Source organism: Pomacea canaliculata, linkage group LG8 (genome assembly GCF_003073045.1).
Source record: "Pomacea canaliculata isolate SZHN2017 linkage group LG8, ASM307304v1, whole genome shotgun sequence".
In the NCBI taxonomy this organism is placed as follows: Eukaryota; Metazoa; Mollusca; class Gastropoda; order Architaenioglossa; family Ampullariidae; genus Pomacea; species Pomacea canaliculata.
Window position 1 is genome coordinate 7,827,470 of NC_037597.1, and position 20,605 is coordinate 7,848,074.

General features: G+C 38.5%; 4 protein-coding genes across 6 annotated transcripts; 1 reads left to right on the top strand and 3 right to left on the bottom strand.

Moving 5' to 3' along the window:
* Window positions 1–61: 61 nt before the first annotated feature.
* Window positions 62–2,140, bottom strand: LOC112570711. The gene is made up of 3 exons (XM_025249289.1): window positions 1,826–2,140; window positions 1,283–1,568; window positions 62–951 (listed from the first exon to the last, which is right to left on the bottom strand). Exons 1-3 carry the CDS (start codon window positions 1,903–1,905, stop codon window positions 568–570), a joined length of 750 nt encoding a protein of 249 aa, XP_025105074.1. The 5' UTR covers window positions 1,906–2,140; the 3' UTR covers window positions 62–567.
* Window positions 2,098–6,259, bottom strand: LOC112570710 (E3 ubiquitin-protein ligase TRIM56-like). The gene is made up of 6 exons (XM_025249288.1): window positions 5,759–6,259; window positions 4,233–4,489; window positions 3,537–3,899; window positions 2,978–3,201; window positions 2,532–2,700; window positions 2,098–2,240 (listed from the first exon to the last, which is right to left on the bottom strand). The coding sequence occupies exons 2-6, from the start codon at window positions 4,482–4,484 to the stop codon at window positions 2,154–2,156; spliced, it is 1,095 nt and encodes a 364-aa protein (XP_025105073.1). The 5' UTR covers window positions 4,485–4,489; window positions 5,759–6,259; the 3' UTR covers window positions 2,098–2,153.
* A 297-nt stretch (window positions 6,260–6,556) lies between these two features.
* LOC112570712 lies at window positions 6,557–14,433 on the bottom strand. Its single transcript, XM_025249291.1, has 4 exons — window positions 13,443–14,433; window positions 12,879–13,018; window positions 12,242–12,369; window positions 6,557–11,789 (listed from the first exon to the last, which is right to left on the bottom strand). The coding sequence occupies exons 1-4, from the start codon at window positions 13,618–13,620 to the stop codon at window positions 11,519–11,521; spliced, it is 717 nt and encodes a 238-aa protein (XP_025105076.1). The 5' UTR covers window positions 13,621–14,433; the 3' UTR covers window positions 6,557–11,518.
* A 2,454-nt stretch (window positions 14,434–16,887) lies between these two features.
* On the top strand, window positions 16,888–19,347 carry LOC112571271. Of its 3 annotated transcripts, XM_025250152.1 has the most exons (6): window positions 16,888–16,900; window positions 17,084–17,325; window positions 17,611–17,843; window positions 18,175–18,337; window positions 18,815–18,941; window positions 19,190–19,345. In XM_025250152.1, exons 3-6 carry the CDS (start codon window positions 17,706–17,708, stop codon window positions 19,266–19,268), a joined length of 507 nt encoding a protein of 168 aa, XP_025105937.1. In that variant the 5' UTR covers window positions 16,888–16,900; window positions 17,084–17,325; window positions 17,611–17,705; the 3' UTR covers window positions 19,269–19,345. The 3 variants fall into 3 exon arrangements, with proteins under 3 accessions (XP_025105937.1, XP_025105938.1, XP_025105936.1); XM_025250153.1 differs by lacking the exon at window positions 16,888–16,900 and having other exon boundaries at window positions 17,018–17,325; window positions 17,617–17,843; window positions 19,190–19,347; XM_025250151.1 differs by lacking the exon at window positions 16,888–16,900 and having other exon boundaries at window positions 17,018–17,325.
* The last annotated feature ends 1,258 nt before the right edge of the window (window positions 19,348–20,605 follow it).

Consider the following 20,605-nt stretch of genomic DNA (forward strand, 5'->3'; position numbering starts at 1 on the left):
TTGTTATTTGGTTCCTCTTTGTCTTTTTCTGTATTTTATTTTTCGTTTAGTATGGTTTTTATTCTTTTATAGTTCATGTGATTTCTTTTCCTGTCTCTTATGCTCTCCATGTTTCGTTCTTGTTCTTAAGCGCTAAGAGCATACTCCTTAGGAGTGTGAGTATGCGCTTTACAAATTTTGCATTGTTGTTGTTGTTATTATTATTATTTACTATCAAAATAAAGGTTGTATTATTATCTGTACAGTTTGGTCACAGCTTAATGCATCTGTTGTCCATATCACGCTGTTATTCTGAAGATGATTGCCTATGAAAACAGAGTGTGTGTGGTTTTTCATTCTTTATGCCTCAAAAAAATAATGTTATGAACTGGGAATGCAGACAATCTAAAGCTAAGATCACAATGAAAATAATAATAATAATCATCATCAATCATCATCCTTCCATAAAATTGATCTGTATCTGTGAAGCTCTTGTTACTTTGGTTTACCTCATCCTTAATATCTTGCAAGCAATGGAGCAAATGTGATTAGTCACTGCTGGCAACTATCGTCTACAAGGTTTGACATCTAAAGGTTGTACACTTTGACGTCGCCATTTGTCTGCGTTACCAGAATTTGACCTTGGTCATTCACACCCAAAGCCAGTGGCTCTCGCACCCCATCTTTCCGAGACAGCAGTTCTCCGCGATATTTGCCGTCGGCAGTTATGGCGTGAATTTTACTGGCTTCAGTGTCGGCAACGTACGCATTTCCTGACAGGTCGCCGACCAGTGACACGGGACGTTTCATGTCGTGCTGCTGGGTACTGTACCTGACGGAACCATCTTCTGTCAGGCATACTAGAGCTTCTTTGGCGCCGAACAGCAAGAGAACGTCTCCTGATGGGGGCAAGAAGATGTCTTTTGGTTGGAGGGGAAAGCGAACTCGATCCAGGGAAATCGTCTTGAGTACCTGAGAACAATTTGTAAGTAAATACTCAGCTAAAAAAAAAAAAACTTTTAAGACTGTTGTTATTTTTTACCGTATTTTTCACACGAATTAAAATTCAATTCGTAGCACCATTATTTTTTACGCAGTTCTTTTATTTACCGACGAAACTATTTCTAAATTATTTCTAAAAATTGCTACTAAAATATTTTCACTATAAAAAGCAAGGAACAAATTAAATAATTCAAATACCACAGAACTGGTTATGTGGCATTTCAGCTTATGTTTTTGCTGCCTCCCAGACCGACTTTTTAACTTATTAAGATGCATGACCACGTAAGTGCGATGCCATTACCTCTCCCTCGAAGGAAATCATGTCTATGGAGGTCGGTTCAGGAGGACTGGCTGCCACTGCAGCAAGTAGACCGCTGGCCGCAGAGGACGCAAGGCTGTAATAACTTTTGTGTGTCTTGATTCGTCCGGACACCTGCAACGTTCCTCCGGCCGCCACGAACACAAACTCGCGCGATCGAGGGTGCGTCACCACCAGGTCCATATCTGGTATAAGTGCCATTCCATACGGACACTCACCCGTGTCCACCACAGATATCAGCTTTCCTCGAGGACTGAACTTCTTCAGCCTGCCCAGTCCACAACAGGTTATTTACTGACACAATATAAACCACCATTGATTAACGTAATATTTAAAGTTGTATTTGCTTGCCTTCAATGTTTTGGAATTTTTTTTTACCTCTTCATCTTTTAGAAAATTACTTTCAACATTTTCGTACTTTTAAAGTTAATATCTGCAATGTCTCAATTCTTTATAAAACACTTCTGTCGTCGCTATCTTTTAAATCGAAGACATGTTCAGTACAGGGACAAAGGTTCTACAAACCTTTTATTACGAAAATGCAAGTCCATAACAATGATGTCCCCTGACCTGAGCGAGACAATGCCCCTCAGATCTGTCCTCATGGTGTCAGTGTTTGTTCGGCCGGAGAACGTGGCCACCAGCTTGGTTCTCGGAGTTGTACTGAAGGAAGTTCGGGGTGAACTCCCCTGAAGAGAACTAAGTTTTCTGGGGCTGAAGCGAGCCGTCGCCACGATAGCAGCAGCCCTCTCCGACTTGTCTCCTCTCGAAGCCTTCTTAGTGTTCTCTTCTTTGGGCTGCTCTTTTGGACTGCGGCCGCTGTTTTTAACGACCTTGACGTCCCCCAGAGACGTCAGCGAAAGTAAGGTTTCTGTGGCTTTTTTGTCCAGGAGTAAACTTCAATGACCATGTCGTCATTTCCGTGCTTGAAAGCAGCAATCTTAGAGCAGATAGAACAATTGTAAGGCACAAAGTTCGGCATCCCGCGCACGAGCTTTTCAACAAATGCCAGGAATTATCCTGGACACCTGCTGTGAGAATGATATATACTGATTGTGTTAAATTTTATACAGAATTCAACAAGGTCACATGACTCCACTTGAATTAACTAGAATGAGGCCTGCGTGCACACACACATACACGGTGGCGCGTGAACCCAATTCAATCAAATATTTTCAACACAGACATATTATTGAACTCTTCAGAGAGAGATTAAAAAAAAAATGTTTACCTGTGTATCAACAAGTCGAGTCTGTTGTATGACATTGTCAAAGTTGTTCAACATATCACATTCTGTTCCGTATGCCAGAAGATGTTCCAAGAAATTGACCGTTTTGCCCAGTATTCTGCCCAGTTCTCGGCTCTTTTCACCGCGAGCAACAAAGTCTTGTCTTTGTTTTCTGAAAACAATCATCGTCGTTGTCATCGTCACCACCGTTGCCGTTGTCCATCGTCGTCATCCATCCGACATCATCCGCTATCCATCATCGTTATCGTTGTCGTTGAAACAAGTGATTTGTATAGAAGAACATGTGACTAAGTGCAGTGGGTGGAGTAGGGAGCAAAGTGGAAATGGGACTGACATTTTAGTATCGCCATGTATATATTGTAATGTGGTATGTCATACTTATACAAAACAGATGGACAGACAGAGCGTTGGATTACTGCAATACAAACCTGTACACGGTCTCCAGTTCCGCCAAAAGCTTGGAACTACGATTCTCGACCGCCTCGAGCAGTCGCCGCTTGAGATCCTCCACTGCTGTCATGACAAATTCCCGTGAGTGGGTCAGCTTGTCCAGCTGGTCCTCCACCCACTTGACCTCGTTGTGAGTCGCTTGTACATGCGTCATCAAGTGCTGCATGGCGCCTGCCACATCTTTGCGAAAGCACGGTATCGCCTGAAATGAATGTAACGTGAAAAAAAAAGGAGACAAACAACAACAACAAAACAACAAAAAACAAAAACAATAATTCATGGCAAAGATAACTTGGGAGACCATGAGGCTGAATTTGGCGAGAGTCTCGTTTCTATGATTACATTTACGACGATTTTTTCCTGAACTTGCTAAACAAATGAGTCCTTCTGTTTGAATAGACTATTTTTCTCTATAATTAATAAATTATTTTGGTCATTATGACCTTAGATAAGAGCGCCATGAAATTTTTATTTCTACATTGATTTATTTATTGTTCTTTGACTGGCTGGCGTGTCCCCACAGAAGCCTGGCCCTACTTTCTCGGCCTGTTCAATGCGGCGGCATGCAGCATGAGTCAGGGAGATGCATGTCTCGCAGACCAGTTTCTTGCATGCGACGCACACTAGTGTGGCCGTCTTGCCCTGATGTTCCAGGCACCGCGCCGCGCCCTCACGTGCACCCGAGCCCACGAGCTTCTCCAGGGGATCGTGCACCAGACTGTCCATGCTGAACAGTTCGTGATCTCGCGAGGCACGAGACCGCTTGTGCACTCGCTGGCAATCGGAACAAAGGGCTTCCATGCACGTGCGGCACCATACGATAGCCTCAACCAACACCTGTTCTTGTCGACAGATGTCACATGCGTGTTCTGCTTGCCGCGCCTCCAGAACTCTCATCAACTGCGAAAAAGCAAAAATGAACGTGCACCAGCTTGTAATTATTTTTTCGATTGGTCATCGATAAAATTTCGCGTAGGGAGAAAATCTATCATGCGCAGAAGTTTTACTTTGATGAGCAGTGTCTTTTGAAATACTTACTATGACTGAATTTATGGCAACGGGATGATTCTGTCTGATAAATGAGAAACGCATAATACTAATAAGCCGTTAAAGGATCTTCATAACTGGGCACATAATATTGAACACGTGACTATGGCACATTTGTTAGATGACCGTCAATTGAAAGAGTGTCGTTCAAGAAGGCCTTTTATTAACGCAGGCTTATGGGCCTACCTGAGTGAGGAAGTTACTGGCAGGGAAGGTGTCCAGCCACTGATCCACGGACAGGCCCTTAGTGTTGGGACGCGTGTCCTGGCCGCAAAGGGGACATGGGAAGACCCAGTCCTTCACCTTCTGCCGCACGTAGGCGCTGAGGCAGTAACGACAGAACGTGTGCAGGCATGGCAGCGTGCGGGGCTCGCGCACCTTCTCCAGACACAGCGAGCACGTGAAGACGTCCTCCACCAGCTGGCTCATGCTGGCCATTGTGGCTGCATAGCAAACGACATGATGAATTCAATGAGAGACAGAGATGTCACGAACTTTTGTTGCTTCATTATTTATTTACTCAGGACTTTCGTGTTGGTATAAGTATATTTATATCCTTCTTGAAGAGTTCCTTCAAGTCATACTTTCATTGTTGACTGGTTCAAAATCTTTAACGGTAAGTTTTCAAAATGAGACAAACCACTGTTTCATTGCATTTTCAAGCTAAATACTTTAGTCGGGAACGTTAAGAATTTTAGATATTCAAGCATGCACAGCAAAATACCGATATTCCATCAATGCCATTCGATGTGTGCGAAAATGTCGCGTGATTAGACCTCTTTGTTGCTTTAGTTACTTAATTGCATGTTTCTTTCAGTTTAGTTTTTAAAAAAATGGATGAGTGTTGCGTTATGTCCGTTATGTTCGAGCTCGAACATTCGCGCCTTCGAGCACTACCCCTGCCCACGTCACGTCTCTCCAAAATTCGATGAATACGGCCAGTAGTTTGAGAGAGTGGGAAAAGCGTGTGCCCAAAGAGAAACACAGTAAGAAATCCCGTTACACTTACATTGATGTCTGTCTTCTAAGACACTCTACGTAGTTCTTTGTACGATAAAAGCTGCTGTTCTTTGATGTTGCACATTTTGCTGTTCAAGGATGAAGCAGTCTGAGAGTGTAACCCAAGAAAGAGAAATACTGATTGCAATAAAAGGTTTACGACTTTTTAAAACTAGAAATAACAGCCTGTAACGACTGGCTCAGTACAAGATATTGTTTCCCCATGATGTGAACGAATAGCCCCTTTCCATTCTCCAGATACACTTCTTAAAACATCACTCTACACAGAAAGAATTCAAAATCATGCCGTCTTTTTTGTACACAGAAACGCTTAAATAACATATGGTCCCAGCTCACCCATTATCTTCCTTGACCTAAACGTCTGCATGCACAATCCTGATGCATTCCATCGACCTCCACACGTGGTGGTATCACCAGAATGGAAGGCGAGGGAAGGTATTTATCCAAATTTAGGGAAATAATATCTTACACTGAGCTTTACCCAGTCATCGATCAGAAGAAAAAACTGCAGCCCACTATACCAGTGGTGCCCAACCGAGAGCCGCACTGGACGTGATATATCTCGCGGGCCAGAACATGGCAGTTTTGCCAGAATCATGACGTTAAAAATGAAATTATGTTGTGTGTGGTTAAAATGAGCGGGGCGTAGGTTGGGCACCCCAACACTACACCATTAAACATTTGTAACTCACCTTAATAAGCAGTAGTAAAAGTCGGTGTCTTGTTATCGTTTTCTACTGGAACGATACACACATCCAAAGATCGCAAGGTTGGCCTTTTCCTCATGTAACGAACAAATGCATTTTATACCAAAGAATGTCTTCAACAAAATATATCAGGCTTGTGTTTCCACTGCCGGTCTCCTAGTGAGGGTTTGTGCGAAAGCCGACAGTTGCTAAGGTTGTGTGCACCAAGCACTTCAGTTCAAAGCGGCGGCTGTCCCGTTACATGTGTCACAGGCAATTTGTCATTCGTTCCTTTACCTGACACGAGTTTCGTTCTCCATGTCCTTTCTCTGATAACCCGTTTACTGTGCTTCCTAGTAAGTAGCCAGGTACGATCTCCCCGCAAGGCCTTTGGGTATACGTCGATCAAATATCAACGAAACATATTACACTTTCTAGCCTTATCAGCCGCGTGACTGGAAGATTGATGACACAATTCTGGTCCTAGCCCATAGGATTTAAATGAAAACCCTGAAAGGATCGGTTCCCATGCCAAAGCACTTGCATGGTCTTACATTAAGCTTTTCTTGCTGTGGTGTGACAACGGCGTTGAACATCGCAACAACTCAAAATCGTTTTCACAAACTTTCCAGCTTAATGTTTCTCCTTTGAGAAATCTGCTGATGTGACACATTTTCAATGCTAATCATAACTATGTTTTGTAGTGTCCAACCAAACTCCATTAGTCATAATGTTTGTAAAAAAAAAAAAAGCAAAAACCCAGTCACTTGGAATTCATTCACCTGCAAATAAAAAACCAGCCACTTTTCAATTGTAATATATACAGACATACTTTTTATTGCTTACAACATGGATATGCAGGTTGTGCATGTGAAAACAATTAACATCCACAACTATTACATCACAATGGTGAATAAAGATTCTGTCCAGTGTTTATTGCCACTAATTAAACAACAAAAACTCACCAGTATAGTTGGCTGAATACTGATACATGTATTTTCTTTGGTAACTTAAATGAACAGAATGGCAATACTTGTAGCCATTCACTTTAAAAAAAGGTAAAACATGTCAACATGCCAACCAGTTTACTTCCACTACCAAATGTGCGTAGCCACACCCTACCTTTTATGAATCATCTCTTCTCAATCGCTAAGGAAACTTTTCAACTTTTATTATGACAGCCTAAGACACAATTTGTTGAAAAAATATTTATTTATGGCAATTTTAGTTTTGTATAAAATAGTGTCTTTCTAGAAACATTTACACAATTATAACAAAGTAAAACAATCTATGCACTTTATGGTCCTCAGTATGAACTTATTGTTGCCAAAATAGCAATTTGTATTGATTCACGCAAACATTCCATGCTCTGCTAAGAGGTATAAGTCACATGACTTATGACAGACATGAGTCACTGCGTTAAGTGGATATACAAAATTATCATCATTTAAAAAGTGAAACCAAACCCCCATCCACCTATCTCAAAAAATCAAATGTTTCAATTCAAAGAAATAATTCTGTTTTTCATTTATGATTATTTTATTGCACTTTCATTGAAATTCATTAAAAATATCTTGATTAAGCTTTACAAATACATGCAAACCCAAAATAGTGTCTTAATTTAGCAGCATGACAAGAATTAGCTCCGCTTCTTTTTTGGTCCAAATAACACAAAATTTGTGTCAAAAAGTTTGCTTAAGGCAACAAAAGAAGAGATAAATTTGTAATCCAATAAACAGTACATCAGGTAACTGAACACAAAATTTCGTCAAAGTATTTTACAGATATTTTTATAAACTTTATATAAAATTCAGTGCATTTGTCCTATAAAAGAAATGGAGAAATTTGAGGAGTGAAAAAGAGATGAAATGTAATCTGATTTTTTTTGTTTTAAAAAGCTTCAATAAATAATACTTCCAGGCATAGTTCACATTTTTATAATCTCTGGAGCCGTTGGACAAGATTAAATCAAAATATGCAACGATGATGTATGCTGTCACATGCATAATTATAACCAATTGATCATTCGTTACAAAGGCAGAAGTGAGACCTGACAATATTGCTCAGTTATTACTTGAAACTTCATTTTTGCTGACATACTGTCATCCACACAAACTTTTTAAAGTAGCACGGTAAAACCTCTCTATTAAGACTATCTAAAATCCACCAAAATCGATTCTTAATTTAGAAGGGTAGTAGTTGGAAGATTAACCAGTCTGCTTCCATTCCATTAACCATGACTTCAAATACTTATAAATTAATGTTTATTGCAATGTTGAAATAATGCTCATAAAAATCATATGAATTTTTGTTTCCACCTGGTCAAGTTTATTCTGCCATTTTTAGGCTGAACTGAAGATTTATAGGGAAACTAACTCTCCAGATAAGAGCAATGAATCTGTGTAGTGGAGACAGACGCTCTCTTAAAAATGTACCATATATTTTGAATGTGATTTCTGCATAAAGCCCCAATAAAGCACAAACAGGCGATCACAATAATTTTATTTTTTTAATAGACATTGTGTCTGTGTGTGGTAGTGGTGGTGGTGTAGTAGGAGCGGTCATTTTAACCAGAAGCCATATCCACTCTGCCGTGACCACATGGTCCCAACACTGAATCGACCAGGTCCAGGTAAATTAATGCCCGGGGAGTAACACCTATTTCATATTAATCTAACATCTCCAAGTCTATTTAATAAGAACCCCTAAACTAAAACATAGTGAGATTTTAACCAAACATCTGCAGAATTAAAATAAAATTAATAGAAAATGGCACTATGCAACATTGTGTGAATGGTATTGCAAAGCGGTCATTTTCGCTTAGGACGATAGTAGCTAAACTTGTTCGAACAATGCATGGCTAAGCTGATAATATTTGACGTTAATAGCTACTTCTGTCATTGAAGGTTGATGCGTCTTTTAAGTCTGGATGGATCTGACTTTCAGTGTTGGGACAACATGTCAGCTATGACTGGTGTGATATGACAGGTGACCCATGGAACAAGCAGTCTCTTTCAAAATTTATGTGATTTTTTTTAGAAAATGTAATATATGAGAAGCAGCCTACCAGAAGCAGCTTTTTAAAATGTACTATGTTTTTTTTCATTATGCATCGTTTGCAAAAAGGTTGTAAAATATCACAAACTGTCGTTCATAAGTCAGGTTGGGGAGGTAGTCGTAAAAGAGATGATGTTTACATAGCATTTTGTGGGTTGTAACTGAGGTCTTAATAAAGAGGTTTTACTGTAATGGTTGAATCATGCAGACAACATATATATATATGTAATGGACTGGTCATAAATGACATGTGTAATCAATATTACAAAAGGTAACAAAGTCTGTCAAAAAATATAATAAATAAAGTTAACTGAATTTTAAAAAATAAAACAACATTATCACAAAGATTTCACAGCCAAATACAAAACATACACTCTGAGGAGTTCCAGCAATGAAGTTGTATGGGAAAAAGTAGGGAATATATATATTTTTTTAAAAAAGGCAGATACTAGACAGTGCTAGCTTACCTATCCATTTAAAAAAAAATTCCAGAAGAGACCAAAAAGTTAACTGAAAACTACTGTAAGAAGCAGCAGCTAATCATCTGATGACACATTTTGTCCAAGAATGAAGCAACTACTTTTTTTTAAAATTAACCCCAATAGTTAAAAATCTGGAAATACATGTACTTGGAACCATTTATTTAGTTGAAACAGAACCTGAATGATAGCCTAGTTAAAATACAGTCTTTTAAAATGTAACAGAATACTGAAACACTATTCCATTTTTTCAAAACAAGTCCAGTCATATATTAATTTTCAGGAACACACATTTCTCCTTTGTTGTTGGTCAAGCATTCAATAAACATATATACAATTTTTAAAAAAAAAAGCAGATGTCACTTATATGATGATAATTGCATCATATGTCAAAGCACTAAAATATTAAATTTTAAATATTAAAAATAACTATCCGGCTAGTCTCAAGCAATTTTAGAAATCACACATATTGCACATGCTCGATCAAATCTAATCAACAAGATCAATGCTTCTTGACTTCACAGATACACGACACAAACACGAAACAGACTGATTGTTATCGTTGATTGCACACACAAACAGCTGGGTTACCCGTATATACTAATTGATTCAGTTACAAGGCAGGTTCACCACCTGCTTAAAGAAATGCACATTCCTGGGTGTATACTGTGACCAATTACAAGCAGAATCCAAAACATCAATAGGGGAGTGTGCAAATAGATTGAATACACATGATCTGGGAAATTAAGATTAAATAAATAAGGGACGGCGCCATGTTCTAGTGTATAGTGTGCTTAACTCTGGAGCAGTTCTCCAATTGAAGGTTTTGAGGCCTGTGATGCACAACTCCTGTTGCCCATCGAGCATATGAATATTTATCAGGGGAGGTAAAAAGCTGGTGGAAATATAGGGCTCAATTTTAAACATGCTTTCCCCTCAAAATGTGAACCAATGAAAAGTTCACTCCCTGTTCAGCTACAAGGTTTTTTTTCAAAAATACCTTCCCCTCATAGGGAAGAAAAACTCCTCTCCACATTTCTCTTTCCTGTGCTTCTCTTCCTCGAGACTACTGCATCAGCATAAAGGTAGCAAGCAAAAAACAAAATTATAAATAAGATATGTTAGAACATTAAACAGTCACAAACAAAAATGCTTTTGCGAAGGTAACAAACAACTAGAAGACTGGCACTTCCATGAAACATTTAGATGCTAAGTGATTCCAACAGACAATGGTACATTTTAATTCTTTTGGCAGTACTTTTAAAAAAACCAAATAGGTAAGCCCTAATAAAATGGCTGAAGAATACATAGTGTTAAAGGATGGACCTGAAAAAAAAAGACTACCAGAATTTTGTCATGTGCATTGACAGCTCAAGTGCTTTCACTCAGGTCATGTACCCTCATATACTTTCCTGGATGTCAGTCAAAGGAGTAACTCTCTGATGCCGTCTTGCCTCCCCCTGGGATGTACACGTAGGTGTTGTGTGGGCTGGAAATGGTCCATGGGAAGCTGTGTAACACTGTTGTTGCTGAGCAGACACTGGTTGCATCATTCTTCCCAAACTGTCAAATTGTCTCTGACTCTGTCCACGAGTGAAGCCTACTGTGGAAGAACATATAGTTGATGACCATTCCATAGTTGGGAAAGCCTGGTGACTCTGCAAAGCATGGGCTGTGGGAGACATGATCTGAGTTTCTTGTGGCAATGCGACAGAAAAGTTGAAGGTGAAACAGGTGTATCCATCATGGGAAGTGCCTTGTGCTTCTGACGAATGTGGAGGAGCCCACAGCTGAGGGGGAGGGGGAAAGTGAAACTGGCCAGGTGATAAAGGGGCTGAAAGCTGACACGGTGATAATGGTGCTGACAAGTGTTGTGGAGAACTTGGGATTCCTGGTGGACGAGGAGACGATGGTGCAGAAAGGTGACGAGGAGAAGCAGGAGCAGACAGTTGGCGAGGTGAAGATGGTGCAGACATATGATGCAGGGGTGGTGGGGTCAGCCTCTGGCCCGAAGAAATGCCTGCTGGGGCACCAGACTGATGGAGGAAGATAGAATGATTGGAGTGAGCAGGCAAGGGGCTTGGGTGAGGATCCAGTTGCAGCGAAGGTAGCCCTGTTCCAAGTAAAGATTTGCTTATGCTGTTTGGGTAAACCGTTGCTGCTGGTAAGACTGGGCACTGTGCAGACATCGACTCTGAACCCAGGATTCCCGACAATTGGGCTGATGTGCTCATGGTGACTCGAACTGCTTCATACCCTGTGCAAGAAGGAACTGAAGGTATACTGGGAGTAGATATGAGAATACCCATTTCGTGCTCTGCATAGGCAGGTGAAGGAGAGACATGATATGGGAAGGAAAAGCAGCAGCACCCAGACTTTCCTCGTAGGTTGGGGGCAACTCATCTTGCTCATCATGTGTGGTGCAAGATGGCGTGTTGCTACTGCTACTCATCTGGGTGACTTCATGGTAGGATGGTGGGGCACAGTCATCTACTGAGTGCCTGCAACGAGTGCCAATTACATCAGCTGATGCCTAAGTGATACTATTTTTGATGCCATTCAATGCATCTATTTGTGTTTCAAGCTTAACAGAGTAATGATCCTCATTTAGAGACAAAGTACTTTTATGAAACCAGAGCATGGAGCAAGATTATGTGCAGAAAATGCTATTGCACAGTAAGATGTCTGTGCATTTATGTATATCTTCCTGTGTAAAGTTTGCAAAAAAAAAAAAAAAAAAAAAACCCAAAAAAAAACCAAAAAAAAACAACCAACAAACAAACAAACCGAAAAACATTTTTTTCAAGCTCTGTATCACTGTTAATTATGGTGTCAATTACCATTGTGTTTATATTATTACTTGGTACATGTTGAACTCATTATTTATCATCTCATAAGCTTGTAAATAAATGTAATAACACTAATAAAATACAGGAAATAGTTTAAAACAAACCTGTGAAAAGCTGCAGCATGTTCATAGCTCATGCGATCATAACGATCCATGATGATAGTAGCTGGGTGGAGGCCATCATCATGATTCACCACCACTGCAGTGACTGTACCCCCACTCACTGCATCAAGCTGAAAAACACTACCACTAATAAGCACCAATTTAGTTATTATTACACCCACATACTACTACATCAATTTTTAAACACCAACACTAATAAGCACTAGTTTCTTCATTACTACATCATGTGTAAAACACTGGCAGTATTAAGCATAAAGCTATCTATCATTACACAAATATTTTACTACAGCTATTGAAACAAAAATAGCTCAATAAAACAAATATTCAAGGAAAAGAAATTTCTTAAATTATAAAATGCTATGTTCTGCAAGAATGTTTCTCTTTTGTTTATGATATTCATATAAGCAAATTTTAATTTTGTATCACTTTCAACCAGAAGAAAACATTTTTATTGAATCCTCAGTTTAACAGATAAAGGGATAAACTTCATGGCAAATTAATCTATTAAGGGTACATAAATTCAACAGAGTTGTCCAATATCATCAGCATTTCACACACATTTGTGCTAAGCAATACAAATGTGTTAATCTTAATACAATGTAATGCATATCCTGCTTACGCGCATAGAAGAACGGGTGTTGCCATTGCGTTTACAAGCCAGAAGAAACTGACGTACAGATAGCAGCAGCAGCAGTAGTGCCAGGGCTATTAGAAGCGGCCCTGTCATTGACATCTTCCCACCAAACACATCATTGAATCCTGAATTAAGAACAGATTACAATTATATTTTAAAGATTACAAGTAGAACGTTATTTACACTGAACATGTTTATATTGTCCCAAAGTAATTCCTTTTGTGATGGTGAATACAATCTTTTCCAAAGCTTGAAAAAAATGAGTGATATTATCTGAGATAATAAAAAAGCAAAAGGAAAGACTCAATGAGAAATTGGGAGATATGGGTGGGGAAGGAAAAATGAAAAAATAAAAACCTTACTTTTTTATTTGTTACTTACTTTGTTATATTTTTACCCTTTCCACTTACTTGTCATCAACCACTAAAACTTAAGCATTAATCACTATAGATGATTTTATTAGTAAACACATTATCAGAATTTCCAGAGGAATGTTCAAAATACAATAGAAGTGTGTGTGTGCGCGCGCTCAGACAACTCAATCTTTACCTAGCCATGTTAGAAGACTGCCAATGAGGAGCAGGACACACGCAACAGCAGTTAGCAGGATTCCACGGCGCAATGGTTCCTTGGAATCGGGACGGCCGAAAGATGACGATGTGATAAATGTGCGGAGAGCACTTGGTCTCCTATGCTGATAAGCATGGATGTGAGTGGTGGTGAACATTATGAAATGCCTGCCCTACCTACCTAACTCACATCACTTGCCAAGGCGTTAGCTTTTCAAGCCAACTGTTGTCTTCATCTGTATGCAGACTCGAATGATATATATGCAAGGTAATTCTCCTTTGATAAGAGACTTATTCTGCATCCTGAAAAATATTCATCCGCTGACAAGATCGAGCATAAAATATAAAGTACCAGAGTACTTCCGATTTTTAAAAATAAATTTTACTGCGATCGGACCTCGATGTTCGGCATTCGGCCATTTGTTCCCCGTCGTTGTCGGCGCCATTTACTCAACAAACCATAGGTTTCTGCGAGAATTTTTGTATCAAATTCATTATCTATGTTCTCGGCAAACAAACGAAAAACGATTTCACGGATTTATAATGCACACGCTACTTTGTTTACACAGCTTCGTGCCACAGCTCTAACCGGAAGTGATTTCAATATTCACAGGAACGACTTGCCCCGCATTGGGTCGACGACTATGTTAGTGTTTGAGAAAACCTTGAATAGAATACGAACGAATCATGAATCAAAGTAATGGTTACCTTCTCTTGATAGTTTCCTAGAAGGAATTCTAAATTCTGATACTGTCAAAATCAAAATCAAACAATACAATACTACAGAAAAAAACTATAAAAAAATTTGTTAGTAAAACTTATTCGGTTACTACACATGTCTTGCAAGAATAAATAAATTTAAGCAACAATCTCACTTTATTTAGCTTGTGATCGTAAGATTAGTACGAAATTCAAAGAAATACATCTAGAACAGGTAAGCGTTCGGCTCATTGCATGGATGTCGGTTAAGCCGTAACCCACGAACTTGTATTACTGGATTGCTGGCAGATGACCCACCCCAAACGAGGCATGTTGTAGTTTCCTGGTTTATTCAAGTTCAGTTTTCCGGTTTATTCACAAGTTCAGATTTACTACTCCGAAAACGGAAGGCAGTTTGTACAAAGTTTTCCGGTTATTTAAAGCTCGCCGAGTACTAACTTAATTGTTGGTCTTTGGAGGATTGAATGTCTTATTTCGAATCACTAAATAAGAGATGCTAGATAAGCGGTGTCTCAATGATGTTCGTTATGCCGAAATTTTGTTCGCTATCCGACACAAACGAAATCGATATACACATCCATGCCGATGGTGACCAATCGTCAGTTAGCGCGAACACGGCTTCAAATCTGCGTTAACCGATCGCCCCTAACCGTCATTTAACTTAACGGTGGTGTCCCCTTCCGTTAAGTCGTAAAACCACAGACTTCTATGATTTCTGTGCGTAAAACCGATGGTTAAAGATCGGGGTGATTTATATTTTGTTCAGAGAAATACAGAGGCATGCTTTGAGGAACGAGATCGAGTTTTTCGCGATAGGATTAATCCTATTGATAAATACGACGATATTGAACTGTGTGTGCAAGTTTAGATTTAGCCTACATCACACTCGATCACAGCCTCACAGATGCTGTTGAAAATCATACACAAACTCGGCGCACGTCACGTGCGTAACGCGTAACGTTAGTATTTTCTTTTCAATTTGTGCGGTGGAGTGGAAACTTTCAGATGTTTTGGCGTACTATATGTGCAATTAATTTTCACATGATGCGAAAATACATGACCCTAGCAGCATTGAAAATAGGTCCCATAAAGATTGTCCCATATGATCTCGAAAATGCGGTTCTGACTGGATCTCCTAATATAAGCAACTACTTTTAGCCAATGGCAGACGTACACCCACCGCGGCCGCCATTTTTAAATTTTTGTTTCAATTTCGCCATTTTGTTCTCCAGCAGCTGAGCGGAAATTTAAGTGTTCTCCAGGATCAATTGCAAGCAGCATTCGACTGTTCGACAATACAGTACGTTTTTTTTTAACTTATACATACTCTAAGGTAAATATACTAGTTATTTATTCATTCCAATAATGTCCAAATTCAATGCAGAATACCACGCTCAGAGAAGAAGAATTAGATCACAAGTTAAGAAATACACGAAAGCAATAAATGCAGAAGTTTTCCAGAAAGAAGTAAAGGCAGGCTCAGCAGTTCTGAACCCTAGCAATTTGATAATTCTTTAGTCGTAATTAATGATGCAGAGAATTCGGAGCTGTCAGAATTTCCTCCAATAACTTGTGATAACGATTTATCTGGCGATATTTCATCAGCTGTTATAGCATCCACTCGCGATCGGTTTCAGCTTCGCAATACCTAGATCAGGATCAAAACGAAACAGATGTAATGGAAAGGGATTCTTTTCTTGATTATTTAGATCAGGAAGATCAAAGTGAAACAGACAGTGACACTGAATTATTACAGAATACCAAGTGCATATCAGAAAACGATTTGTATCAGGATTTAGCACTGGGCAAGCCAATGTAACATTACACTTAGTTCTTTGTCTCGTTTACTGAGTATTCTACGTAATTACTATCCATCTCTCCCCAAGCATCCCAGAACACTGTTGAAAACCCCCCAAAAGTTAAACATTAGATCTGTAGAAAATAGTTCTGAATATTATTTTCACTTTGGACTTAAAGAATCTCTGTCTAAATCTAGTCTGGTTGGACTTATCAGAAAAGTACGTTTTAAGAAAGATTAAGGTAAAGACTGTTCCACTTCAACACATTTTGATCTGTCATTATCAATTTGAATTGTTCTTCTGTCTTGTTTAGTTACTTTTTAATAATTTCTTGAAAAGGGGGTAAATTCATGGGTACAGGGGGGGCCTTTAGGAGGGAAAGAAATGTACTGGGCTGTGTTGTGTTTAACACCTGCATTTGAACTATCAGTGCAAATATGCTGTACACATACATATTTTATTTATGCTTGCTTTACACATTTAACAGTGATGTTTACAAAGAGATAGGCTTTGCATATTTAGGATAAAATGCCTACAAACTGCATGTTGTTTCAGCAGATGGCCTATTCCATGGTGAGTTTTTGGAAGAAGCAGAAGGTTTAAAGGGGCCAGTAGCTGTAATTCCAGACAGCTGGCTGCTAGCATTTTTAAAGATTCCAGCGGTCGCAGGATGTGCAACTGGCCATCAAAATCTGCAAGCTTCATTATTAAACACCAGATTCCTCATGCCCATACATCCAGTTCGCCTGCACAAGTCATTAAGTAAGTGCAATTTTTTAATTCATAATTAATTTATACCAGAAAGAAAATTTATGAAGCATGTGAGCATTAATTGTCAAAATGACTGCTATACCATTATGTACTGCAGGACAAAGGAAGGAGATAAAAGATGATATCTGGACTGTTGAACAAGTAACAGGTACTGTAACTTTGGTTATTATGCTGCACTATAAAAAGTGTAGTATTGTTAAGGGAAATTTATGATATACTTTTGGTCTGGATTGGTGAATTTAATTAAAGTTTTTAAACAACATATCAACAGCTTATAGTTTTAAATTTAGTGAGCTAAATAAGTTTATGCAAATATATTCATTTGACACAGGGATGCACAGCTAACAGACAGCGAAGGAGAAAAGAATGCCGAGGAATCACTATGTGATGACCATTCAATGCAGCAGTGTCCACTACCATTTCCATACTCTCTGCCGCCAGTAGTTGTCAGCCCTAGGGTGTCCCCAAGTAGCAGCTATCGACAAAGTACTATTTCACCTTTGCCTTCACATCTCCAACACTCATTCTCAGGTTTTCATCCTACCAGCATAGGGACCCACAACCCCTTGGAAGGTAATTTGAAGTCATTTTGTTTATAATCATTTTAAAAGTTTGTTTTTTCTTACTCTCGGCCAAGACTTATTAACAGTGTTTTTGTGAAATATAGCCAGAAGTGGAAAATCCCAACCTTCTTTTGGCATAGTGAAAAAAAATGGAAATAAATATGGATCAGATATCAAATAGATATATGACAAATAGGAAAAGCAACCAAGAGTAGTTATATTTTCCAAGCATTGTGAATTATAGCGAAGCCAGCAAAGATCACATCTATATGTTTTCTGCTATTGTGTTCGTTAGTTTCAGCTCAACTAGAGAAACTTGGGACAGCAGCAACTGTCTTTTCTGGAAGAGATGAGAGATGATATAAAAGATGTGAAAAGGAGGCTTCAAGGATGGAGAAACAACACCAGGAAAAGGAGGTGACAGGAGGAAAACTGCCAGAGGGGTTCCAGTTTCCCTTACAATCTTCAGAGGATGTTGACCATCTGGAGTGGGATTGGAAGACTGACCCTGGAAAACGGACACACTTGGTATGTGCTGTATTCTGATTTGTTAGTAGGAGGAGTCAAATCTATTTCTGCTATTCCCTTTGAAGGTTTTTATAGCATTTTATTTTATAGAACAAATGACATGTCTGCAGTACTAAAAAGTAACAAAGGCATTGTTATGTTGGCATGGATTACAGCTGATAATAAATTTTCTGTAACAACTTCAGCTTGGTTACAGAGAAAAATGGAAATTTCCTAATGGTTTTCATCCATATTTTGGTTTTATAATACTAGTTCTCATAACATGTATCGTGATACTGCCCACAGCAACTTTTATTTTAAAAATGATGTATGCTTATTTGTCTGTTTCCAGGAATGCCATTTGACGATGGGTGGAATATTCACTTTAAAGCATGTGGTGAGGAGCATACTATCTGTGCTATTGTCAACTGACTCAGCCCGGTGTTACAACTTCAATGGTCTGAAAGAGAAGAAGGGACTCAAGAACCACTCCTTTATTTTACAAACAGTTCAGGGTAAGGATTTAAATATTTGACTGTATTTTCATGAGATTAAAAAAAACATTACAGGGAAACAACTCTAGCCTGGCGAACTTTTCCTACCTCATTTCATTGTGATCCAATTACATTGGAAAATTAAAAATATGGACACATGTTTATGCAGTCTAGTCCTTTAATCAGCTGGTTAACGCTGTGTAGAAAGGAATGAACACAATAATTGATAGACATCTTTACGTTTCGCATGTATTGGGATTTTTTAAAAAATCAGTATATGTCCAGAGTTTGTGTGCCTAAAGAAATTCGAATGCAGTTCCACTTGTACCTTTCTGATTATAACACTTAAAATTGTTATGGCACTTTACATATCTATATGATTTGCTTGTTCCTTCCTTTTTTTTTCTCATTATATTCTGGATTTTAGGGTCGGTGACCTGCAATTAAGTGATTACTTTTTATGCAGACCTCATATTCTTATATTTGTTCTATTTTTAGATGCTGCAAGAAAAAGTTATCCTGAAGCTACAGCTGCTGACCTGCAGGTGTATACATCAATTTGGTTAGCTGGTGCTCGGGATCGAGAGAATAGCAGAAGGGAAGGGCCTGAGCACAGCCTGTACAAGTCAGTAAATTGTTATGGGGTGGACGACGAGTATATGAAATAAATAAGTGTAATGATATGCCATACCAGAAATACTGCATGAGAATTTCGCCATAGAAACATAAGAAAACAATTTTTCTCACGATGATAGAGTTGCTTCATCACAAAACACTCTACATGATAAATGAGCAGCTTTCATAATCTTTGTTGATTAGCTTTTGTATTAATAAGATTTAGGATATTAAAGTCTTCTGTTTGCCTAATTTCAGAAAACGATGTGAAGCAGAAAATGCGTTCACTAAGAACGTCTTTTCTGCAGCAGCTGTGTGCATACAACGCCCGCTGTAAAAGCGGGGCGTCTGCACTTGATGTGGCAGAGCCTACATGGCGTTTTTGGAAAGCGCTAAATTTTCTGAGACCCTTTATAAAAACAAAAAAGGGTCAAGACAACCTGGTAAGCACTTTGAGTTAACCGCTAATATCTATATTTTCAAACTGGCAATAGCCTCTGTGTGATAGTCTTAACATTTATTTTCAAATTATTTTTATCAAATCTGCAATATTTCAGCTCTAGTTGTTTAATTGTCAAATTGTTTTCACATTATTTTAAAACACGAAAGTGTCAGTACAACTGTTTAAATGCTTTAAGATATCTACCAATATCCTTGTTTGATAAAATTTGATTATTTGTTTAACATAATGATAAGGACCAACTTTATTAGTCCCAATGGGTAATTTTAAGATGGGAAAGGTTACAGGTGAAAAATAATCAAGATAATATGTCGATCACAGATCAGACACACATGGTTATCTCAAAAGAATGCATTATGGTTTCTCGACACAGTATGCACACAAAGAAAAATAACAGAATGCTGCAGTATGCATCTCCATCATTCATTTAATAGTTAAATATTTTTTGATTTTCAATCAGAATCAGTTTACTGAATAGGCCATCAGCCCTTTTCAAGAGGGGTGCATAACCATCAAAGATATATATCAATAGTAATATAATTATAGGTAAGCACAACATGCTCATGTGCAAGTAAAGATATGCATTGTCATTTAACCATACATCATACAGTTGTATAAATATGCAAGTACAAATATATACTCATCAAATTATTTTTAGTCACAAGACAACATATAACCAACTAACAGTAACATATCTTTGGTCTAAGTCACAGTTTTTCTTATTTCCAGTGCATTATAAACAAAAGAGGCAAGACGTGCAGTTTTCAATCTATTATCTGAAATGGAAAAGGGAAGGGTGCTTAGAATATTTTTTAGAGATGAAAAGTTTACGAAGGTCCATATATTTAGGGCATGTAAGGAGAAAGTGCTGTTCAGTTTCTGTCACTTGCTTTTCATGGTGTCAAAATGAGCAGTCTGTGTGTGTCTATTAACTATGACCACTAAAATTGTTCTACTTTCATAAAGAACAGCTTTGATTAAACTCTTAATTAACTTGGTGATTTGAGTCACTTAATGCCATTATTTTCTCTGAAGTCCCACTAGGGTTTATTTAAGAGACTGGGTCTGGTTTGTAGCTATATTCATCATGCAACCATTGATCCCTCATCAGTGGAGTAGGGTTCGTTCAGCATTATATCTTAAACTTACCCAATCCAGTGAATTAATTTATTTTGCATTTGTATTGTAGTATTTTACATGGTGGAAACAACTAA